The sequence below is a fragment of the Geospiza fortis genome, unplaced genomic scaffold (assembly GCF_000277835.1).
Source record: "Geospiza fortis unplaced genomic scaffold, GeoFor_1.0 scaffold16, whole genome shotgun sequence".
Lineage (NCBI taxonomy): Eukaryota > Metazoa > Chordata > Aves > Passeriformes > Thraupidae > Geospiza > Geospiza fortis.
This window is the reverse complement of record NW_005054302.1, coordinates 5,014,809-5,035,115: the sequence shown is the minus strand read 5'-3', so window position 1 is coordinate 5,035,115 and position 20,307 is coordinate 5,014,809. Positions and strand designations below refer to the sequence as shown.

Sequence of the window (20,307 nt, the reverse complement as noted above, 5' to 3'; positions counted from 1 at the left end):
AAGAGTTTGTGAGCTTCTTTTTCTGTAGGAGAGGAAAGCAACAACTGTGTTAAATACAAAGAACCTGGGGGAACTGAAGAGTCTGCAAGCGTTCTTCCATCCATCCATTCCATCCATCCATCCATTCCATCCATTCATCCATTCCATCCATTCCATCCATCCATCCATTCCATCCATCCATCCATTCCATCCATTCCATCCATCCCATCCATTCCTGCACAAATCTGCCCCAGAACTCAGACACTGCCATATGCCCTTCACGTGTGCTCCCTTCTGTGGAAAGGAGCATTTTCCAGTCTCAGTGTTTCAGGAGCATGCTAAAAGTATGGGAATTATAAAGTTATACTCCTTTTTGGTTATTTACATGCAAAGACACCTTTTTGTGTCTCACACCTTGGCTATTTGCCTTTAAATCCTCAAATCCAATGGTCCTAAACAAGGATGCAAGAGCAGCCTGAATTCCAGTAAGGCCTACTTTGAGTTTGGCTTAATTCCTACATTCCACCTAAAAACCTGGAATTTAGGAACTCATTCGGGTTTTAGGAGAAATTATGTAGTTGTCATTGGTGCCTGTTTTGAGAGTCAGTAGGAGTTACTTGTGTGTATCTGAAGACCAAACCAATCTTAAGAAAGCTTAGTTCAGAGTACGCTCAAGAGGCAAAGTTGGAAAAACTGGCTAATCTAAATAGGATGCCAGGGATTTGCACTAGCATCTCTGAACTGTTCCATTACAAATAGTACACACGAAGATACCTTATATATATTTAGAATTTTAATTAGAAAAAGTAGATGTTTGTACTTGCCTTGATTTTCTTTTTTTTGCATGGTGTTGGAGAGCTCTGAAGCTCTTTTCTATTGGCAGAACGGGAATTTCTCTCCCCCTCATTTAAGTCCTCAGGTTTCCTTTTCTTGACAGTGCTCCTCAGAGCCCTGAACTGCTGGGTGTTGTCCTTGAGGGGGGTGGCAGTGCTAGTCCTGGCGATGGCGGCGCGCGACAGGATCATGAGGGTGTGTGCGGCCATGCTGACGCTGTTCTCGCTGCCCGTCTCGCTGGCGGGGCTGCAGGCGGGCAGGTCGGGTGTGGCGGGGGGCACCATGACGCGGGGCGTGCCGCTCTCCTCCGGGAAGCGCCGGCAGGTGGGCGTGCGGACGCTGTCCGTGGTGTCCTCCGTGTGCCTGTCCCCAACTCCGGACGGCGTGCGGGGCACCGGCAGCTCTCCGTTCTCAGCGGTCTTTGCAGCGGGGCTCTGCCACTGGATGTCCTGCAGCATCTCCACACACTGCTTGCCGAACGGGCTGGACAGGCCCAGGCCTTGGCTGGAAGCTTTCACAGCTTCTCGCTTGGGCTCCTTTGAGGACAAAGAAACAGACACCGATGATTTGCCGCTGCCAGCCCCATTTGACAGCGACCCCTGCTTTTTGTTCAGCTCTTGTACCGAAGCAACTGTCTTCTCGTTCCATAAGGCAACGCTCTGTTGGCCATTTGAGAGTTTGGCAGTGTCCTGGTTCTTCTGCTTTTCATCAGTGTCCTGTTGTAGCTCATTTTCTTTGTTTGCTGTCGTCTTGTGGAAGGGATCTAATGAAAGCCCTACAGCTGCCACCTTCCGCTCGGGCTGTGGCTCCTTGGCAGATGCGCCTCTGTTGCTACCAACTTCTGGCCTACACAGAATTCTGGGCAATGTTTTGTCTTTGTCTCTCTTTGGTACCTGTGCCTTAGCAGAGGAGGATGCAGAGTCAACAGGAAATAAAGGGCTTTCGTTTCTTTCTTTCTGGGATGAACTCTTAGGAGGCTGAATTTGGGTGCTTCCTCCTGGAGTGGGTAGGACGTTATCAAAGCAAAGGACTCTCCTGTGACTCTCACTCTGTCTTGAATTTGAGCTTGTGCTCTCTGCTGGTGCAACAGGTAAGTTCTCTTCCACTTTCCTTCCTGGCTCTGCACTTGTAAGCTTGTCATAATTTCCAGCCCTGAAAACGAGATGAAAGTATTTCACTGATGTGTTTATTCTTACTAGACAAGTTAATTTCAGCTGGCTGAACTCCCCACCCATCCCTCTAAAAAGCTCTCTCCAGCCTAAATACAAGTATTTTATCAACACATAAAGACCAAGAGTAAGGAATGACAACTGCAGAAAGCTCAGAGAATGCTTTCTTGGCAAAAAGGTAAGAAACAGAGTCTGCACACTGAACAATTAGATAGACTGGGGCTCTTCAGCCTGGGAAGAGAGATAACCGAGGGGAAATGCAACAGAGCTCTGAAGAAAGCTCACAAAAAGGACACTATCTCCTGCACCTTTCAGTAGAAAAACTAAGGGGATGAAATAACACTGGTATTAGGCTCAAAACACAACAAGGAGGTCTGAACACTGCATGTAACTAAACCTGGGAACTTTTTTACCTTGGGATATTTGTGGATGCTGGTAGCTTACTTGACTACAAAAAGAAACTGAGTGCATTCATGACAAGACAGTCCCTCCCAGAATACTACTTATGGCTCTGGGATCCTTGGAGCTGAAATTCCTAAGAGGCTGCCAGAATATATTGGACAATGTAATCACATGGGTGCCTTGTACTCTTCCCTATGCACTTGCTGTGCAGGGGGAAGAGGAGGACAGCACTGAGCAGGACAAAAAGCTTCTGGTGGGCATCTGGACAACAACATCCAGACTGCCTGGGGTGTAGTCTCCACCTGACAACCAGCTCCATCATGTGAAAAAGCCTGTGGAAAGAAAAATACTTCTGCTCTGTCAGGTCATGGCACTGTTCTGTCTGTGCCCTCTGCCTGGCTTATGCTGCATTTCCAAGAGAAGCTTCAGCATCACTCATCTATGCCTGAAAGGCTCTCTCCCTGCACATAAACCTCTATGATTTCTAAGAGGAAAAGTCGAGTTTTTGGGATGCTAACTTTGTACCTTTGAAATGGTAGAAAAGGTCTGAGTGGTAGCAGCTTGTTTTATTTCCATGAAATTTGAGATGAGACAGAGGGTAGAAAGTGGAAATAAGTAATTACACTTCTTTGCAGGGAAGGTTTTGTTCTCTTTGCTATGCAAAACATACATCTAGAGATCAATTAAAGGTAAAAGAAAGCTGAATTATTGAAGTGGTATTATCCAAGATCTTGATTCTGTGGTTTTTAAAAAATCAGTAGTTTTTGCATGCATGTATATGGTCTAATTAGATGTATGGTTGGGATTTTTTAATAAATTGACTTTAATGGTCCTGTTTTATCTCCACTTTTCCAACATTTTAAGTGAGCTCTAAATAGGTAGTTTTTTTAAAAGTATGCGCTAGTTTTCCAATAAAAGATCATTTCACCTCTTATATTTAAATTGAACTTCTGATCTGCTCCGACACTCTTTTACTCATTTCAACATCCTTTTCTTTCAGAAGTCCATTAATGGTGAGGAGAGTTACAACTGCAGCCTTGCTTCCTTCTCTCATTTGCCCAACAGAAAACTAGTGCCTACCCCAAGAAATTAAGTTATGCTCATCAACATAAAGTTAGCATGCTGTTGTCCTCACCATCTTTGCATTCAGTTCTCATTTTTAAATGATCAAGCAGAGTTCTAATCTACACAGCTGAAATACAGATGCAGAACCCAATCTTATAAACTCTACTGGAGGTTAAAGAGAATGGGACTACACTGCAAAACCATGGGTACCACTCATGTGAAAAGAAAAAACAAAGGTTTTAGTCATTTAAATCTGCCAGTAAATGTAACAGGCAATTCTCCTAGCTTAGACTCTGCTCAAACAATTTTTATTTGACAATTGAGACAGGAGACAAAGCTGTACAAAACACAGGAACAGTAACAAGACAACGCTAGCACAGGCTGCACCAGTCCCAGCACACATCTGTATCAATACCCCTAGCAGACAGGCAGCAGGAAAGGGGGTACTGCTTATGCCACTACTAGAAAAAGCTCCTCTCTTCACCGATACTGGATGAAAAAATTCACAACAGGAAAAAGCAAGGGAGTTTCAATACTTAGCACTACTGACCTCTGTGTTCGAGGATTTGCATGGTTCAAAGGCTCAGCTACATTTGGTAACAGTTTTCCTGGAACAACAGATGAAGTATTAATGAATGACAGGTAAATAATTTCACAGTTTTAGTACAGTGACATTTCACCTGACAGAGAACCAATAAAAAAAATCTCATCAACAAGCTTCGCAGTATTTTGTAACTTTAAACTTTACTAATTAGTAGACTAGCAAAGGTCCCCAACTAAGAACAAAGAAGAAGCTTGCTGCCTACACTTAGATAATGCACAGCCCTGGCAAGACAAAACAAACTATCCTGAATTTTAAAATGCACAGTGGGGACTTCCAGATAGAAAGAAATTAACTCAGGGAACTCTCAGCTATCCATCAACAAACCAGAAGGCAAGCAACTATACAATCCTAGATTTTATCTTAATTTAAAATTTCATTCTGTTTTTATTTTTATGTCCAAGCCTACTCTTTTTTAAAAAGGCAGGCAGGCTAAAGCAAAAGCTGTCCTTATAATTCAATGTTTCTATTTTCAATTATTTTTCTATACCCTTTTCCAACACAGAGATAGGAACGTAACTCTTGTCTTATTACAATCAACAATTTAAAGAAGCAAGGTCTCAATGAAAAGAACATATAGATGCGTATGCCTGAAAGGGCAAAAGGAAAACAGGTAGTAGAGTGCATTTTTTATATAAACATCCAACACTTCTAATAAATGTTTTTCCTTAATAAGTTTTTATAACTGCTGACTCTTCTCACATCTTCATTATTATGTGGCTCGGTTCCAATAGCAGCAGTGAACTACTTAAAACCAACAAGATGAAAAATAACCAGAAAGATAAAGAAAAGTAAACTTTTAAAACTGCCTGAGAGCCTTGAAACATTACATTTTGGAAATAAGCTTGATACAAAAACTGGAATTATGTTATATGCTGGAAGTTCTTTGTAAACTGACCGAACAAGAGTCACTAACTGCAGGTACAGACCTCTCTCAAGACAGCCCAGCAGTTGCCAGGAACAGAAGCAGAGATATTTATAAATAACTTTTTTTACTTAGAACTGACTTGTCCTTAGAACCCTCTGCTTTTCTTCTGCCCCTCTCAAGAACGCAAGGCAGGCACCTGTAGTATTCCTGTTTCTTGCTCCAGGAATCTTCTGTGATTTGGGAGGGATGGGAAGCTTTGGGACACTTCCGTTGCACACTGGATTAGCCACAGGCATGTGAAGAACCTTGAAGGAATCAAAATATTCTATTACAATTTACCAAAGCACTTCTTATCACTGCAGCTTTAATCCTGAAAATCTTTATTTGTGATGTGCTACCTGGCAGGCAGGTGCTGAGAACGTATTTCCATTCTGTCCTACTACGGAGAGAGGTATCATTCCCACCATTCCTTGCAAAACTGGCTGCACTGGAGATGCAATTATAATGGCAGAACCTAAAAAATACCAAAGTGTTAAGATTGTACAGAAACTAAAAATACTTCAGTGAAAAGAAAAGCTTCTTAAAATTATGTGTGGTCAAAACCTGTGGCAAGAAAAGCTCTGGATTTTTAGAAAAACTTCACTGTCCTTTGCTATAGTTCACTACTACAAAACAGGGTAAGCACCAGTTTTATTTTTAGTTTATAAGAATTCTTCAGTTAAAGTCTGTTTTCCTTTGTAAGAGGTAGCTCAAAAAAAAGTATGATAAACCTATCTTAACATTTAAATTTTAATTAAAGTGATTTATAAAAACAAGTAAAAGTAACATTAAATATCATATTTAGCTGCCAGATATATGGGAATTATAAAATATGGAAGCTATGCTAGCACATTAACTGAAAAGTGGAAGAGTATTTTCAAAAGTGAAAGGAAACTGTTCCTCTTCCTCTCTCTATGACAAAAGCATGGAAGGTAAAAGTTGCATAAAGAAATTGAATGGCAGAAAAGGCTGTCACCCCAGGATCTTGCATATACTGGTCTCTGTCCTCAATTAAATGACTACACACAGAAATTCAAAGGTAACTGCAAAAAAGTTCATAGTTTTTGAAAGAAATCTAAATGTGGTGATTACAGCTGGTTTATAGCTGTTTTTTTCATTTCAAAAAGCACTCAAGATTTTTATTGCTGTAGTAATAAAAATGCTTGTATAAATTTTAAATCATGGAAAGAAATAATGTTACATTTTCATATTTACTTAAATGTTTCACTTAATGTTACACTTTCATATTTACTTCTAATGCAGACTAGGTTTTGAAATATGAAACAAAACCAAGGAAGTGATTTGGGAAGGACTAGATACATATACCCAGTTATCTACACAAAATATGAATACATATAACATAGAGCACTCCATTTATAACAGGAATCTTATTAAAATAAAAACCTGTTTTATTTAGCCAAAGTAATGGAATCCTTTCCAATGCAAACCAAAATATCATTCCTACATCTAATGCTGCTAAAATTATATTAGTTAAGCGTTTGAAATATGAGGGTTTTTTTTTATTCAAAGCAGCCTGATCAATGACTTCTCGTAGTTTTATTTCATTACTACTAATAAAAAAAAAAAAACTCCTGGATAGTTTCAAGTGGCAGACAGAACAGTTTAAAAATTGTTTTACTTTTAATGTTTACTTAGTAGAAAAACAAAAATAACAAACACCACATTTTCAGTACTTTTCTAATAATGAGATTACCCTGTGGGAAGTTTGGGGAGACAGTCTGGTTTGCTGGAAATGTATTGCTGGATCTGGGAGGAGTCCGCAACTGCTGTACAGCTGGAGCTTGGGAGGCCAGTGGCATAGAACTGCCAGGCAATACAACTACATTTGATGGTGTTACAGCTGCACCCAAGGTTGCTGGATCAGTCATACACGTGGCTATGTAAAGGTTGCTTGAATTCCCAAAAGCTGTGCTCGTGGCTGGCATCAACTGTATAAATCCCCCTTCGCTGGAAAGATGAGTTGAACTTGCAACTGAAAAACCAGTGCAGTCTTCACTCTGAGTGTTAACCGAGCTGACCACAGGATCCTTAGGTCTAAGCACAAGAAGATTCTGCTCTGCCAGAGCTGAATCCACATTTTTTTCTGTGTCTTCTGAAGTCAGACATTTGGGCAGGCCTGCGGTTTTGGCTGGGGATTTGGCGGGAGATGACAATATTATAGTAGGCAAATTTTCTCCTGTGATGCTGGAAACAGCATTATTTAACTCCGTGTCTGATGCAATAAATGGATCATCACTGATGATGATCTTGAGGGACATTATATTAGAAGGATCAACATCCATAGGTTGACTACTAGAAGACACACTGCTTATACTTTTGGCCTCAGTACCTGACTCCTCTGCGGAGGATGCAGTTTCAGGGAGAGGAGAGTGGCATATTTCAGAGGTAGTAAGATTGTTTTCAGTGGATACTACAGAAATGTCTGTACATGCATTATTACCAGATGAGAAATATAAATTATCAGAGTCTACTTTTGTAGAAGATGAAGGTTCTTGCATCTCCCCTTGTGTACCCTCTGTGTTTGGCAGTTCTGAAGGGAGGTTAAAATCTTTCTTACAAGGCTTATCAAGTGTATGCTGATCATTTGAGTAAGTTTTGTTAGATGTATCAACAACTTCAAGCTGCAACTCTGTTTTGTCAAGATCCATGATGTCCACCACAGATCCCGTAGCACAGTCTGCCTGTGTGCTCTGGTCCTGATGGTTAGAGGGGTGGCTGGAGTTCTCCTCTGAAACACCAGGCAAGGCAGCTAGATCACTGGTTACAGTCTGTTCTTTTCCTACATCTGCCAGTGGGCTAGAAATGGAGGAGTTGTTTTTTCTCAGCAGTGTACTGTGGCCAGGGCTCCCATCAGAAGGGCTTCCAGGAAGTCTTTTTTCAGACAGTGATGTATCTGGTGATAAAGGACATTTACTTCCTGAATCAGTTTTGTTTTCACCAGCTATAGTATCCTCTGCCACTGAAATCAAAGGAATCTGTGGAGTACCAGAATGAACATATTCTAAATTAGGACTACTTTGAGAACTATCACTTGGTGGGCCTTTTTCAATTTCCATAGCACTCTCACTTTCAGATACTAATGCAGATGACTCTTTTGTAATGTAAGTGTCTGCACACTGTTTGCTATCAGAACTTGGTCTCTTGTTAGGTTCAGTCAAATCAGACACTGAGTCAAAAGCAATTTCAAGCTCTCTAATATGTTCAGAGGTAATGGCTGTAAGTTCTTCAGTCTGCTTCCTTGGTCTACAGTTTCCATGCAGCTGTTCACTGGCTGGATTTTTCTTAACCATATCATCATCATTAATGCTGGTCTTCAAGGCACATGATGCTTCTCCTAACTGAAAGCCTCTACAGGATAGTGGTTCTCTAGAATTATCACCTGTAAAAGACAGAATAAACCAGTTCCATAATTATTAGAAGAGATGATCCTTTTAGAGTGTTTTAGAAATAACTATCAGTTCAATGGAAAGCTATTTCCCATAAAACTAAGTTGGAATAATGTTACTCATCCTTACAGTCAAGTTGAGTGGAATATATATAAAAAGCATACATACACTAGATAATCTGGAAAATCAGTTTGTACATTACTGATAAGTACACATGGGACTACTGCTAAATTTAATAGATTGAAACTTTGTAACAGGCCAGGTGTATCTGTATGTTCATGCAATGTAAATGTCCACATGGATATTACCAGTGAAAAAATAAAATTCTGAAATGTACAGATTGTCTGAAAATATTTTCATAATGAAAAGTTAACAGAGAAATCTTAGAAGAAAAAAAACCAACACATACATCTGTTAGTTTCTTCTGTTCCTAAAGAACTTCCAAATGTTTCCAGGCTATCCTCAGCCACCAGGATTTCATTTTCTACTCCATTCTGACCAGAAATACCAGCAGGTAAGTTCTTGTTTACCTTGCTCTTTCCTATTTTCAAAATAAAGCATGAAGATTGGTTATATATGTAATTTTCCACATACATGGCATCACTACCTTTAAAATGAACCACAGTGTAAAGATCTCCTTAGGTTCATGTGAGGAGTCCCCTGAAAATTTTACAACAGCAAGCAAGTATAAACTATCATCCTTCAGAGCTGGAGTGTCTAAAGTAACAGCAATAAAACAATCACTGAGCCAGCACAAACCCAGAATATCAGCCACAGAAAAATGCTGTACTTACACACAACTTTATAGCTGTGTATAAATGTATCTAAGAATCTAATTCTGTATTAAGGCATACCAATGTCATTTCTCTTGCAAGAGGCCTGCTGAATTCCCTTGCTTTGCCAAGCAATGCTTGGGAAAGCTCATCATTCAGGATGCTTTACAGTAACAGTACAACTGAGTACAACATAGCCTACCATAATCAAAGCAGTCAAACAGATCCTGGAAAGCTGGATCTGATTCTGTCTGCTCCAGAATGTCCTGGATAGCCTCTTCTGACATATGAATTTCACCCTGAGAAAAGACACGAGATACAGAACTATTAGTTACTTCCACAACTTAAAAAGAAAAATAGACAAGAAGCGTTTTCTTTTCAGGTTTTAGTTCTATTACTTCTGCTCAGCACAGAAACAAAAATAATAATGCTGGGAACGTTTCTGCCACAGATTTAAAAAATCTTAGTGATTGAAGTTGAAGAAATAAGGTTCTCCAAAACCTGAATGTGTCTGTCAGACATCACCCTCACCATGTGTGTACTGGAGTATTCTTCATGGCCACCACTAACCAAAAAGAAGGACTAAATCTCAGGCTACACTGGAAGCTTATGCATGTGGTATGGATACTGTGAGCCTGTACAAGCAAACCACTGTTAAAAAAAAATCCCCAAATTAATCCTAATTTCTTAGGTTTGAATATATTATATATCTAGACGCCAACACTAAGTAAATGGAAGTTTTATTTCATATGGAAATTACATGTTCTATATTACAGCCTGCAACTACTTCTTTGTGGAAGGCATTTTGGAAACCACAGCTACATGGGACAGTGCTCTAAGGTTCCTGATTCTTGTTCCGTGGCAGCCCAGGAATAAAATAAGTATCTGGTACATACTCAAGCAATTAAATACAAAGTTTCTCCTGCCTTTCTGGAGACCCTCTAAGCACTCTCCAACCTTTGATATATATCTCCACCTTTTTTGATATATATCTCCACCTTTAAGGGTGGATATTCCACGTTATATCCTTGATTTTGTCTCAGCAACTCCAACCAAGAAGCTGCTTTATTTCTGCTCAGAAGAATGGAGTACGGCTTTGTAGCTCTGTATTTTGACAACTGACCTAAAATCACCAACCAACAGAAGAATAGCATTTATAAACCAGACACCTCTACTTCACAAACAAGGAACTGCCTCTACTCTCCAGTCTTTCTCATGAAGGCTGTGAAATTTCCCTCATTAAAAGTCCTTTTTAATTCTATGATTGCTAGCTTGAGACTTATAGAAAAATGAAGGGAGAACACTATAATTATGTTTAGTTTGTAGAAGCAGAACACACATTTCCTCCAAAAGCAAGAAAATACAAAATTTGAAGAAAAAGCATCATTATTTACGCTCAAAAACAATTTCTCTTGCTATACTAAATGATCCATGCTTATCTAGGAGCAAATCACAAAATCAGATCAGATTAAATGTATTTGGAGATAGCAAGGTATTTTAAATTCTTTTTTCTTCTCTAAGGCTATTAATTAGATCCCCAGTCAGAAGCTGGTAGCCAATTACTGATATGAAAGATTGAGTGAGAGGCAGGCAGTTCTTATATCCAGTCTGAGTAGGGTTACCAGCTAATTACTGCCAGAAGCAATCCCACTCCCTTGGCTTCGACCCTGCTGCATGTCTATGCTGCCTTGGACAGGCACTGGGAATGAATTCAGAATGCTAAACTGGCACAAAACAAGCTCCTGTAGAACAGCAGTGTCCTGCCAGCTCAGCTCCCTGAACCTGCCCTGCACCACACAAGGTCAGAGTTCACGCCTCTGCAAGAGGAGCTGCAGAGCTGCCTCTGCTCAGAGGGGAACATCAGGGAGGCTCAGCTGTGCTGGCAAACAGAAACAGAAAAGGATAGGAAGAGGAGAGAGTATCCTCAGATGTCAGAGGTTCAGCATAGGTCCATCATTCTCACATGCCTGGTCCTAAAAACAATGCGATCAGGGCAATCTACACCTACCTGAAGTCCAAGGATTTCATCAATTGAAGTCTCCTGTTCTGTGGGACCACTGTCTGTCTGTTTAGGGGCCTGAGCAACACTGCCATCACTGCAACACGTACATCATTAGTTCAAAAGTCAAAAATAATTTAAATAAGAATACATATTAAGTTTAGACGTTCCTTTTATTACCTCCCCAGGATTTTGTTAATGTTTTCAGCGAGCTTCTCCTGAAGAGATTTGTTGCTCAGGATTTTTTCTCTGGCATTTTCAATAACCAGTTGCTGGAAAACAGTTTTGAAGTGGTCAGGTTTCTATTTTTAACATCACTAGAAAAGGAGCATGAATTTCTGACTAACAGTAAAAAATAATTTAAAAATCAATTCAAGGAGAGAAGACTTTTATAACAGAGAGTCATCTGTGACTGCATTCCATTGCTACAAAAATCAACCCAAAATATTCCTGTGCTTCTGCTCTTCTGAAGGACAGCAAGGCTTAATGTGCCTTCTGGTTTCCATTCTCTGAAGAATTGCTGTATTCTGACAGCCTACAGGTATCTTAGCAAAGCAAATAAACCAAGAAAAACAAAACTCTACATAGCCATGCCAACTTTATGAATTTAGTACACACAAGAGCTAGTTCAAATACAAACCAATACATTTATCTTTTAAAGGTAATTTCTGTAAAAACCAGGAAGAACAACATGTTAAAGATTAGATCTCTTGAGTCTGACTTTGTTTCTTAAGTGTAAATACCTTCTGTAGGCATATACTCACTGGGAAGTTACCATCAATTAATTCTTCTAGGGGCTCACTTTCTTTTTCTACTACTGCTTCTTCAGAGTCTTGAGAACTTCTAGCTGCTGAAAGAGGTCCAGATGTTGCAATATTTTTCCTCTTCTGGGATTCACTGAAACATTCCAGGAAATTTATGACACAGTTTATGAAAAAATTGTGAACAGCAGACCTAATGGTGAGTAAATCAAGTGCTTCTCTTTCTTTTTAGCAAACACAAGATCTTAATCACCAGAAAATTAACTACATATTGAAAATACAGTAAAAGCTGGTACCTGTTTTAATATCTCTTATGCATCTATTGTGTCTGCCTTTACGTAAGTTATAAATTTAGAGATTGTAGGTAAAGAACTCAATGGCAAACTGAATTCCATGCCCACTATTCAGCATTTACTGCCCCTCCACTACATGTTACTCTAACTGGTGGTACCAGTTAATGGATCCTAATTAAGTGCAACTCACAATCAGATCTGGGCATTACCACTGAAAACAAAGACTTCTCAAGGAGCACTTATTTTCAAAGAAGAAAACAAATCTTAAGTCCTGTAAGAATTTAGCTGATAAATGCGAAAAGTAATGTTTTTATAGGAGACAATGTAGGCTCTTCTGAAAACATCTATTGGCGGGGCACTAAAATTACATTTAAAAAAATCAAGACAGATTAGGAAAGACTTGGGGGAAAATGGACATCTGAATCAGAGAATAAAAAATGCAAAACTAGTATAAAAGAAAATTTTCACAAAACTTCTAGTGCAAATATTAATAATTTTCTGACAAAATTTACTCAACTCAATAGTTTTATGAAGTTAAATGCACATTTTTATCAGTATTAAGAATTTTCATAATTGAAAAGGACATTTTGGAAGGAACACCAAATCTCAGGTCCAAGATTATTTGCCTATGTCTAGTAGTGAAGACAGAGTGTACACAAAGAAGCCTCCTATCAGCCTACTGTTAAGCTCTTTGACTTCCCTTTCCTCTGTGAAACAACAAACACTGGCCCCCCTCAGCAGATCTTACATTTGAAACACTCCATCACTGAAGAAAACTTACACTAAAGGTTAGAACACTGTCTAATTTCTAAACAATTAAACAAAAAAAACCACCCAAAACCAAACAGACATCCCTGTTTACCTTTTTCGCCTTCCTGGAGAAAGCAAGTTTGAATGAAGCTTTCGTTCTTGTGATGTTGGAACCTGAATGTGTATGAGACCTCCTGCTTTATAGAGGGAAAAAACAAACAAAAATAGAAGTCATTATGCCAACACCTTTTCCAGTGACACTGTTAAAGCACTACAAGATCTACATGCTTACTATGTTCTAATCAATTCCTGGAAAGTCATACAAAAGAATTTGGTATTATCATGGAAATGAGGACCAATCCTTTTAAACATATCCTGAAATAGACATCAACTTAATGTGGATCATCCCTATCTGATGAAATAAGTTATTTGGGTGAGGATGAGAGCACAGAACAGAATAACCACAAATTAATGCACTTCTGATTTCTAAACTCACATTGGCAAGCAAGTATGCAAGAGCCATCTCTCTTTTGGGCACTTATTTTCTTTTAATCACCTGAACCAGTCTGGACAGCTGGGGAACAAAGCATGAAATTTCTGGAACTTTTTGGTGGAAGATGATTAGCCCAGATTTTAGAAAACTTCCATCAACAGCCATAGATTTTTCACAGAAAAACAAGGCTTAAAAATTTTTGCACTTACTGTTGATCTTGTTTTCTTGAGCTTGTGACTGGTTCACAAACAGTGTACTCAGTCTTGTTTGTGGCATGCTTTGATTTATTGTTGGCCTGTGAATTACTTGAGGAGGTACAACAGAAGAAGAGGAATTCTGCTGCCCTGACTGATGGGCTACTGACAACAGTCCTGAGTTTGCAGGAGCTGACTGCTGAAGCATTCTCTGCCTTTTCATTTCTACAATTCCACTTCTTGTACGTACTGGAAATAAAGACAAGATGAAAACATAAGATAAAGGGATTTTTAAAAATTGCTGATATTCACACAAAATCTGTTTAAAAAAATCTAAACAATGGAACACCACCCAATCCAGCGAATCTCAAATCTGGGAACAATCACTATGTATATCTCACACTCTCTTTTCTTATACAGTAAAAATGCTACAGAGAATAACTTATTTTTAAGTAAACCAATTTTTCTTTGTTGACAGCACATTTTCAGCTTTTGTAAAGAAAGAAACACCTGTCAGCAGTTTCAGGAGTGAAACAGCAGTTTTTAAACTTTTTAACCATGTAAACTTCCAAAAAAGTTTTTTTTTTTCAGCAGAGAAAATGCTATAATAGAGAATTTATGCCCCTTGCAAAAAGCTCAGCTTTTCTTATTTTCCTTTCCTGATCACTACAGTGTTTCACAGACCCCAATGAAGACAACAGATATGCATTACTGATAGCTGCAGAAGGCCCCTATTTTTTGCCAAAACAGGTAATTTTTACATAAAACCTACTGATCCCATGGAATTGACTCAGTTACTTACTCCTCTGGTTAGAAGAAAATCTGAAATCTGAATTCTGCATGCTCCTAAAAAATAAAGCAAGTGACAGAAATGAATGGAGCATAATGGAAGCACTCAGCTACATAGTGTGACACTACCTATCACATGTGTAATGTCACTCTGATCCTAACCACACATTCCTTCAGAAAAATCTATTGATTGCTCTTTTTATTCTTTCCAACAATCGTCAAAGATCCTTCAAGTGAAGCTTACTGTTTCATTTTTGATCAAGTAACCACAAAGGTATCAGACTTTAAATGAGTCATAGTGTATTGTTTTATTACAGGAAGACCACATGCTCACACAATGCCCTCCTTATTTGCTAGCCCCTCCTTAAAATCTTTAAATGCTCAACTATCAACTCTAACATACCCATCTTTTTCACTGTCTCTCAAAGGAAACAGAGAGCTAAACTATCCTCATACAATGATAAGAGGAGCTGGTCAACATAGGGACTCACTCTCAGAATGAAATATTATTTTCTTGATTTCAAAACTACATTACCTGATCTGAGAAAGTGTATAGTCTAATTTTTTCCACAGAGATGACATCATTGCTGGAACTTCATTTGCTGTTTCTGAAATGAACCATAAAAACAAATTGATGCCCAAAACTGATATAAGCTGAGAGAAAAGTAAAATCACAAACAAAATAATTATTATGGAGTGTTTCAGACATCATCTAACTTTAGATGTCTAGCTGCCTTCTTAATATTCTATTAGTTAGAGAGCCCTAACTCCTAATCTAAAGAATTTTGACTGATATGGATACAGTTCTGGTTTAGAAGCCTTGATGAAACTGAATTAATGACTATAATTCTTGGTGGAATTTGCACATGGTGTTGACTCCTCAGCAAACACATGCTAACCTAATCCATGTTAATCCCCCCAACTCACTTCTGGAAATGGCATTCATATTCCCAAGTCACTTTTGTGCCTTTGAAAATCATAACCTGGCAGACAGGCCTTTAAAAGTATTAGTTTATTTTATGATATTACCCAAACAGGTAAAAACATTTGGTCTTTCTGAAGCACAGAACATTAGAAGTGTGATGGAAAAGATAAGTAAACAGTTCAATTTACTAAGTTTTTCAAGATGCCAAGTACAAAGCATTTTGAAGGAAGTACATCTGTCTTAAGTTAGCATTTCTGTCAATCCTAGTGTGAAAGGAAAAAAATGTTCAGAAATGTTCCATGCATGATTTTTAATACTAAGCACCATTAAAATATGATAATATAACAGATATCAAAAACCTGTAAGATTTGGGAACATTCAGAAGCTTGATAATTAACTTCAAAACCAGCAAATGCTTTAGCTCTGCCTACACTATTCATACAAAATACAAAGTAGTTCTGAAACTATTTTAGTTAGTCTTAAAAACAAGATAAGAAATATTTTATACCATAGGACTCCTCCTGATTATTTCATGGAATCATAGAATATCTTAGGTTGGAAGGGTTCCATAAGGATCATTGAGCCCAACTCCCTGCTCCTCACTGGGCTACCTAACTCTAAACCATGTGACTAAAATCATTGTCCAGATTCTCCTTGAACTCTGACAGGGTTCAGTGCCATGACCACCCTCTCAGTGAAGAACCCTTTCCTAAGATCCAATTTGAACTTCCCCTGACACCGCATTTCATTTTTCTCACATTCTGTTGCTGGTCATCAGAGAGATAAGCACCTCCCCCTGCTATTGATAGTATAAACAATAAACAGTATAATTTCACAAGCATAAACTCATACATTTTGGACATGTTATTATATCTCTATGCTTTTAAGATATAAAAATGCTCACATTTGAAGTGAAAATATATGCTGGCATATGCAAACTAACAGAATCAATTACTTTTGCTCACTGGATATCATGGCAGTTGGCTATGTAATTTGATAACTTGTAATTTGGTAACTCAAATTGTAGCCTAAATGGAGCCTAAGACCATACACCTCCTCCTCAAGGAGCTCACAAGAGATAAATAAAAATAAAATAACACCTCATTCTGAAGGCTTACCTTTTGTTTTCATGGCTACGTATTCATTAAGAATAGTTGTCAAGTTTTTTCCACACAGCGACTGGAAAACAAACCAACTGATCTTAGAATCTTCAGTAAAAACTTCTGCTTCATCTGCTGTAGCACATCACAGTTAAGGAGCTCTTCAGCACTCTACACCATGCTGACCCTCAGTACCAGGGACTGTACTTGGTAGAGAGCAATCAATGGAGTAAAATCCTCTTATGTATCCAAAATGTGAAGTGCTCTATCTCAAGGCATAACACTGGTAGATAGAACTGTCTGACCTTCACTCACCCTTTTCATTATGGAATAAAACCATGAAAATTAGATGATGAACAGCATGATGCTCATTAGTCTGTTACTGATGAGCAGTAATAGACCAAAGAGTATGTATCATGCTGGAAAAGAACATGCACTAAGATGTAAACGTGAAGGAATCTCTGTCTGAAGTAAAATTTTTAACAGTCACACAGAATTAACCTTCTTATCATGTTTACTTGTAATTGTAGGTGACACAAAGATAATTAAAATGTTACAGTTACCAGTATCCTGTACCTTGCTCTCTTGTTTACTAGTGGGAACTCTACAAGACATGACAAATACAGCCCTTTATTGCAAGTATTTGAGCTGCAGCAAGAATTTTGTCTTAGATACTATGATATAACTTTTATGTGAATAATAGAAAAAATGTTTCTACTGAGAAAAGGATAATTATAAAAAAGCTTTATTAATCTGAATAATCTATTTACATTTATGTTTTCTAATTTTTGCTGGCCATAGCTTGGTTCTCAACTCCCTACCAACAAAGTACAGATGACTAAACACTTGTAAATAAAATAAATTCAATAGTTTGTTTTGAATAGGTGCATCAAGAAAGTGCACCTTGGATTTCAGAAAAGACTTCTGTGAATTTTGAATACTGTGGACAAAGTCCCAGACCATGAAATTAACTAATATACTAGAAGAATGAAACGGAAAATATGAAGAGGACACACATAAACACTAAAAGTTTGATACACAGCAATACCTAAACCCTGTAATTTGTACAGGATAGTAAAAATTCCATTTTGTATATTTGTTTAAAACGCAAACTATCTAATTATGCTCTACACATGTATCTACAGATATGTCTGCACACTATTTATGCACACCCAAAATTCTGCCTTTCACTCAGAACAATGGATATGATACTGAACAGAGAGGATTCTGAACACAGTTTTTGTCAATAAAATTTGGCAGACTCAGACAAATCTGAGGTGCCTTACCTAAATATTTACAATGTACCTGAAATGGAACACTACTGGCTGCCATGTCTAGAATAGGAAAGTGACCTTCAGTAAATTACAAAAGCAGCCCTAAAATCAATAAAACCCTTGTGACAACACCCTTCCATAAATCAACCTCAAAGCTGTAATGCAGACTAAGCATAATATGCTGAAACCAATTTGCAAATTCAATTTGCATATTTCACACTTAGATGTTTCTTAGTAAGCTTAAATACTAGAAACCAAATAACTGCTAATATCACAGGATGAAAAACACTAAACAAATCAAATATCAAACAGTTTAAGCAACATTTGAGAATTAATTGTTACATAGAGAAATCCCCAATATTGTTTTCCATGGATGCAAGACAATGTAACTTTCTGCTTTGCAAATACAAACTCACCAGCAAGCAGGCTGGAATAAAACCATCTTCTGTACAGTGCTCTGCATATTCTTTCAAATCTGAGCTTTCCAGAATAAATTGATGGCAGGTAGCTTGAAGATTTTCCTGTTGCAAATAGCCTGCAACAAATCAGATGAAAAGTTTTGCTATTTCATTCATTACTTCTGCTCAATAGGTACCAAAGCTGTATACAGTGTTGGAATAATCAGATAAAAATTTCTATGTAAGAAAAGTTACATTATTTTGAAAAAACATAAGTTCCTACCAGATATTTAACAGTAAAAACCCAGAAGAGCAAAAAATATAGATTGGAATTACACTGTATTTACAAAGTATTCAAGACTGAAAGTGAGGCAATACGAACAAATTTCGGTTTATCTTTAGTACACACAAGAAAATAAAAAGTTCTTGGCTCAGAAGGCTGACAAACAAACCCTCATATGGGCTGAATCACTCTATTTGATAGTTTAATGGAAATCCAGAATATTTTGTTAATAAAATGCATTGTTATGCAAGAGTAATTCTCTACACATTGTACTGCTTCAAAACAGGTAAAACCTGTAAAGCTGCTGCAACAGTGGATAAGATTCATTAAAAATATCGGCATTGTACAAAAAGTAATAAAAAATTAATAACAGAAAAAGGTTTTTTCCCTCCTCACTTACAGTAATTTTCATTTAGTATGGATACACTAGATGCATATTGTGCCCTCTACACCCTAAGACTCAGTAATTACCGTCACAGAAAATGTACTGACAAAGTTTTCTTTTCCAAAATTCCATTCCTCATCAAATACATTCTGCTTTAATCAAACTTTTTACACTGCTTTAATCTTCAAACACTTTAAACACTAAAAGATAGAAATGGACCAATGCTAATGAAAGATTTTAGAACAAAAAACCACAAAGAAAAGGTTTCTTCTTTCTTGCTCTTAGCAGAGCTTAGCATGGAATGTTTTAAGGGTAAGATAAAACATGTGCCTAGTTAAACAATGCAGGATATATACATTATCTATTTCAATGGACTCCCAAAATGGTCTACTTCAGTTCATGAAGAAAAATGTGCCCTTTAAGTTTAAAAGAAAACAAGTATCCTTCAGCAGATCTGAGTACAGCTGAAGAAAACAAATCATATTTCCAACATGCAAGCCTTGTTCAAGTCTTCAACAAGCAGGCAAACTTGAAAGTTAAACACAGCCTGGGAATAACCACTGTGAATTTAATCACAATGTATGAGCAGGCCTATCTGACAGAAAACATAAGTGGAATGGATAAGGAATATCTTATTTAATTTTTCAATTACATTTTTCTAGAAAAATCTTGAGCCACAAGTGGCTGAATGTGTATTTCTGGTAAACACGATGATACCTCACTGTTGTCCAGGCTGGAAGATGGGGTATGAGGCTCAGTGGAGCTCTGATGTGTGCTGGTATGACTGCTCTTACAATCAAACTTACCTGAACACCAACACAAAAAGTTGCAATTTTCCTTTCTTGAACCTGCTACTACAGTATCACAAGGGATGACTGAATGCTTGAGTATGGGCACGTTCTACAGACACCAATTTCCTGGTAATAAAGCATTCCAAAGGCTGAAAATGCCTGTGCAGCTGGCCCAAAGTGCTTGTGCACACACTGCACAATGACATAGGAGTATGTGGTCCCTAAGGTTGCCAAAATCAAATCAAAGGCATAAAAGGTGATGTATGTTTTGAACATATGGAAATTATTCAATATTTTGTTCTACCTTAAGAAATGTCTAATCCATAGTACACATTCACTCTATCAAACAGGAAAAGATAAAAGTTCTTATGCATTTTCCTCTGTGTGAGCTCAACGTATCATTTTAGTTTTGTTTCTTTAACAAATATTCATCAACCTTCACAGCACCAGAAACATTTTGGGGGGAGCTTGGGAGAGAAAGATGGAAGAGCTGCACTGGGAAGTCTGTTTACCAACTGAAACTCAGAGATGCCTCACAGAAGAGGAATCCCTATTAGAGAAATGGTTACAAGGAATATCCTGTCATACAACCTTCTTGTTGCTCAGAGGTTGACCAGACATGATGCATGCTCCATGCCACAACAGACACAAGATAGGATGGATCACTCTCAGCGTACATGATGCCAAGATTGTGCACTACATCTTCAAGTCCCTGATAAGCACATAAGAAAAACA

General features: G+C 38.0%; 1 protein-coding gene across 1 annotated transcript; it reads right to left on the bottom strand.

Annotated features, from left to right (window-relative positions):
• Positions 1 to 776: 776 nt before the first annotated feature.
• LOC102043723 (protein NPAT) lies at positions 777 to 18,290 on the bottom strand. Its single transcript, XM_031066053.1, is given in 16 exon segments — positions 777 to 1,965; positions 4,000 to 4,057; positions 5,058 to 5,223; positions 5,317 to 5,432; positions 6,672 to 8,357; positions 8,774 to 8,905; positions 9,340 to 9,436; positions 11,146 to 11,233; positions 11,317 to 11,408; positions 11,901 to 12,033; positions 13,053 to 13,137; positions 13,643 to 13,876; positions 14,430 to 14,473; positions 14,952 to 15,024; positions 16,460 to 16,520; positions 18,132 to 18,290. Coding segments are annotated over 16 exon segments (4,413 nt in total).
• Positions 18,291 to 20,307: the final 2,017 nt, after the last annotated feature.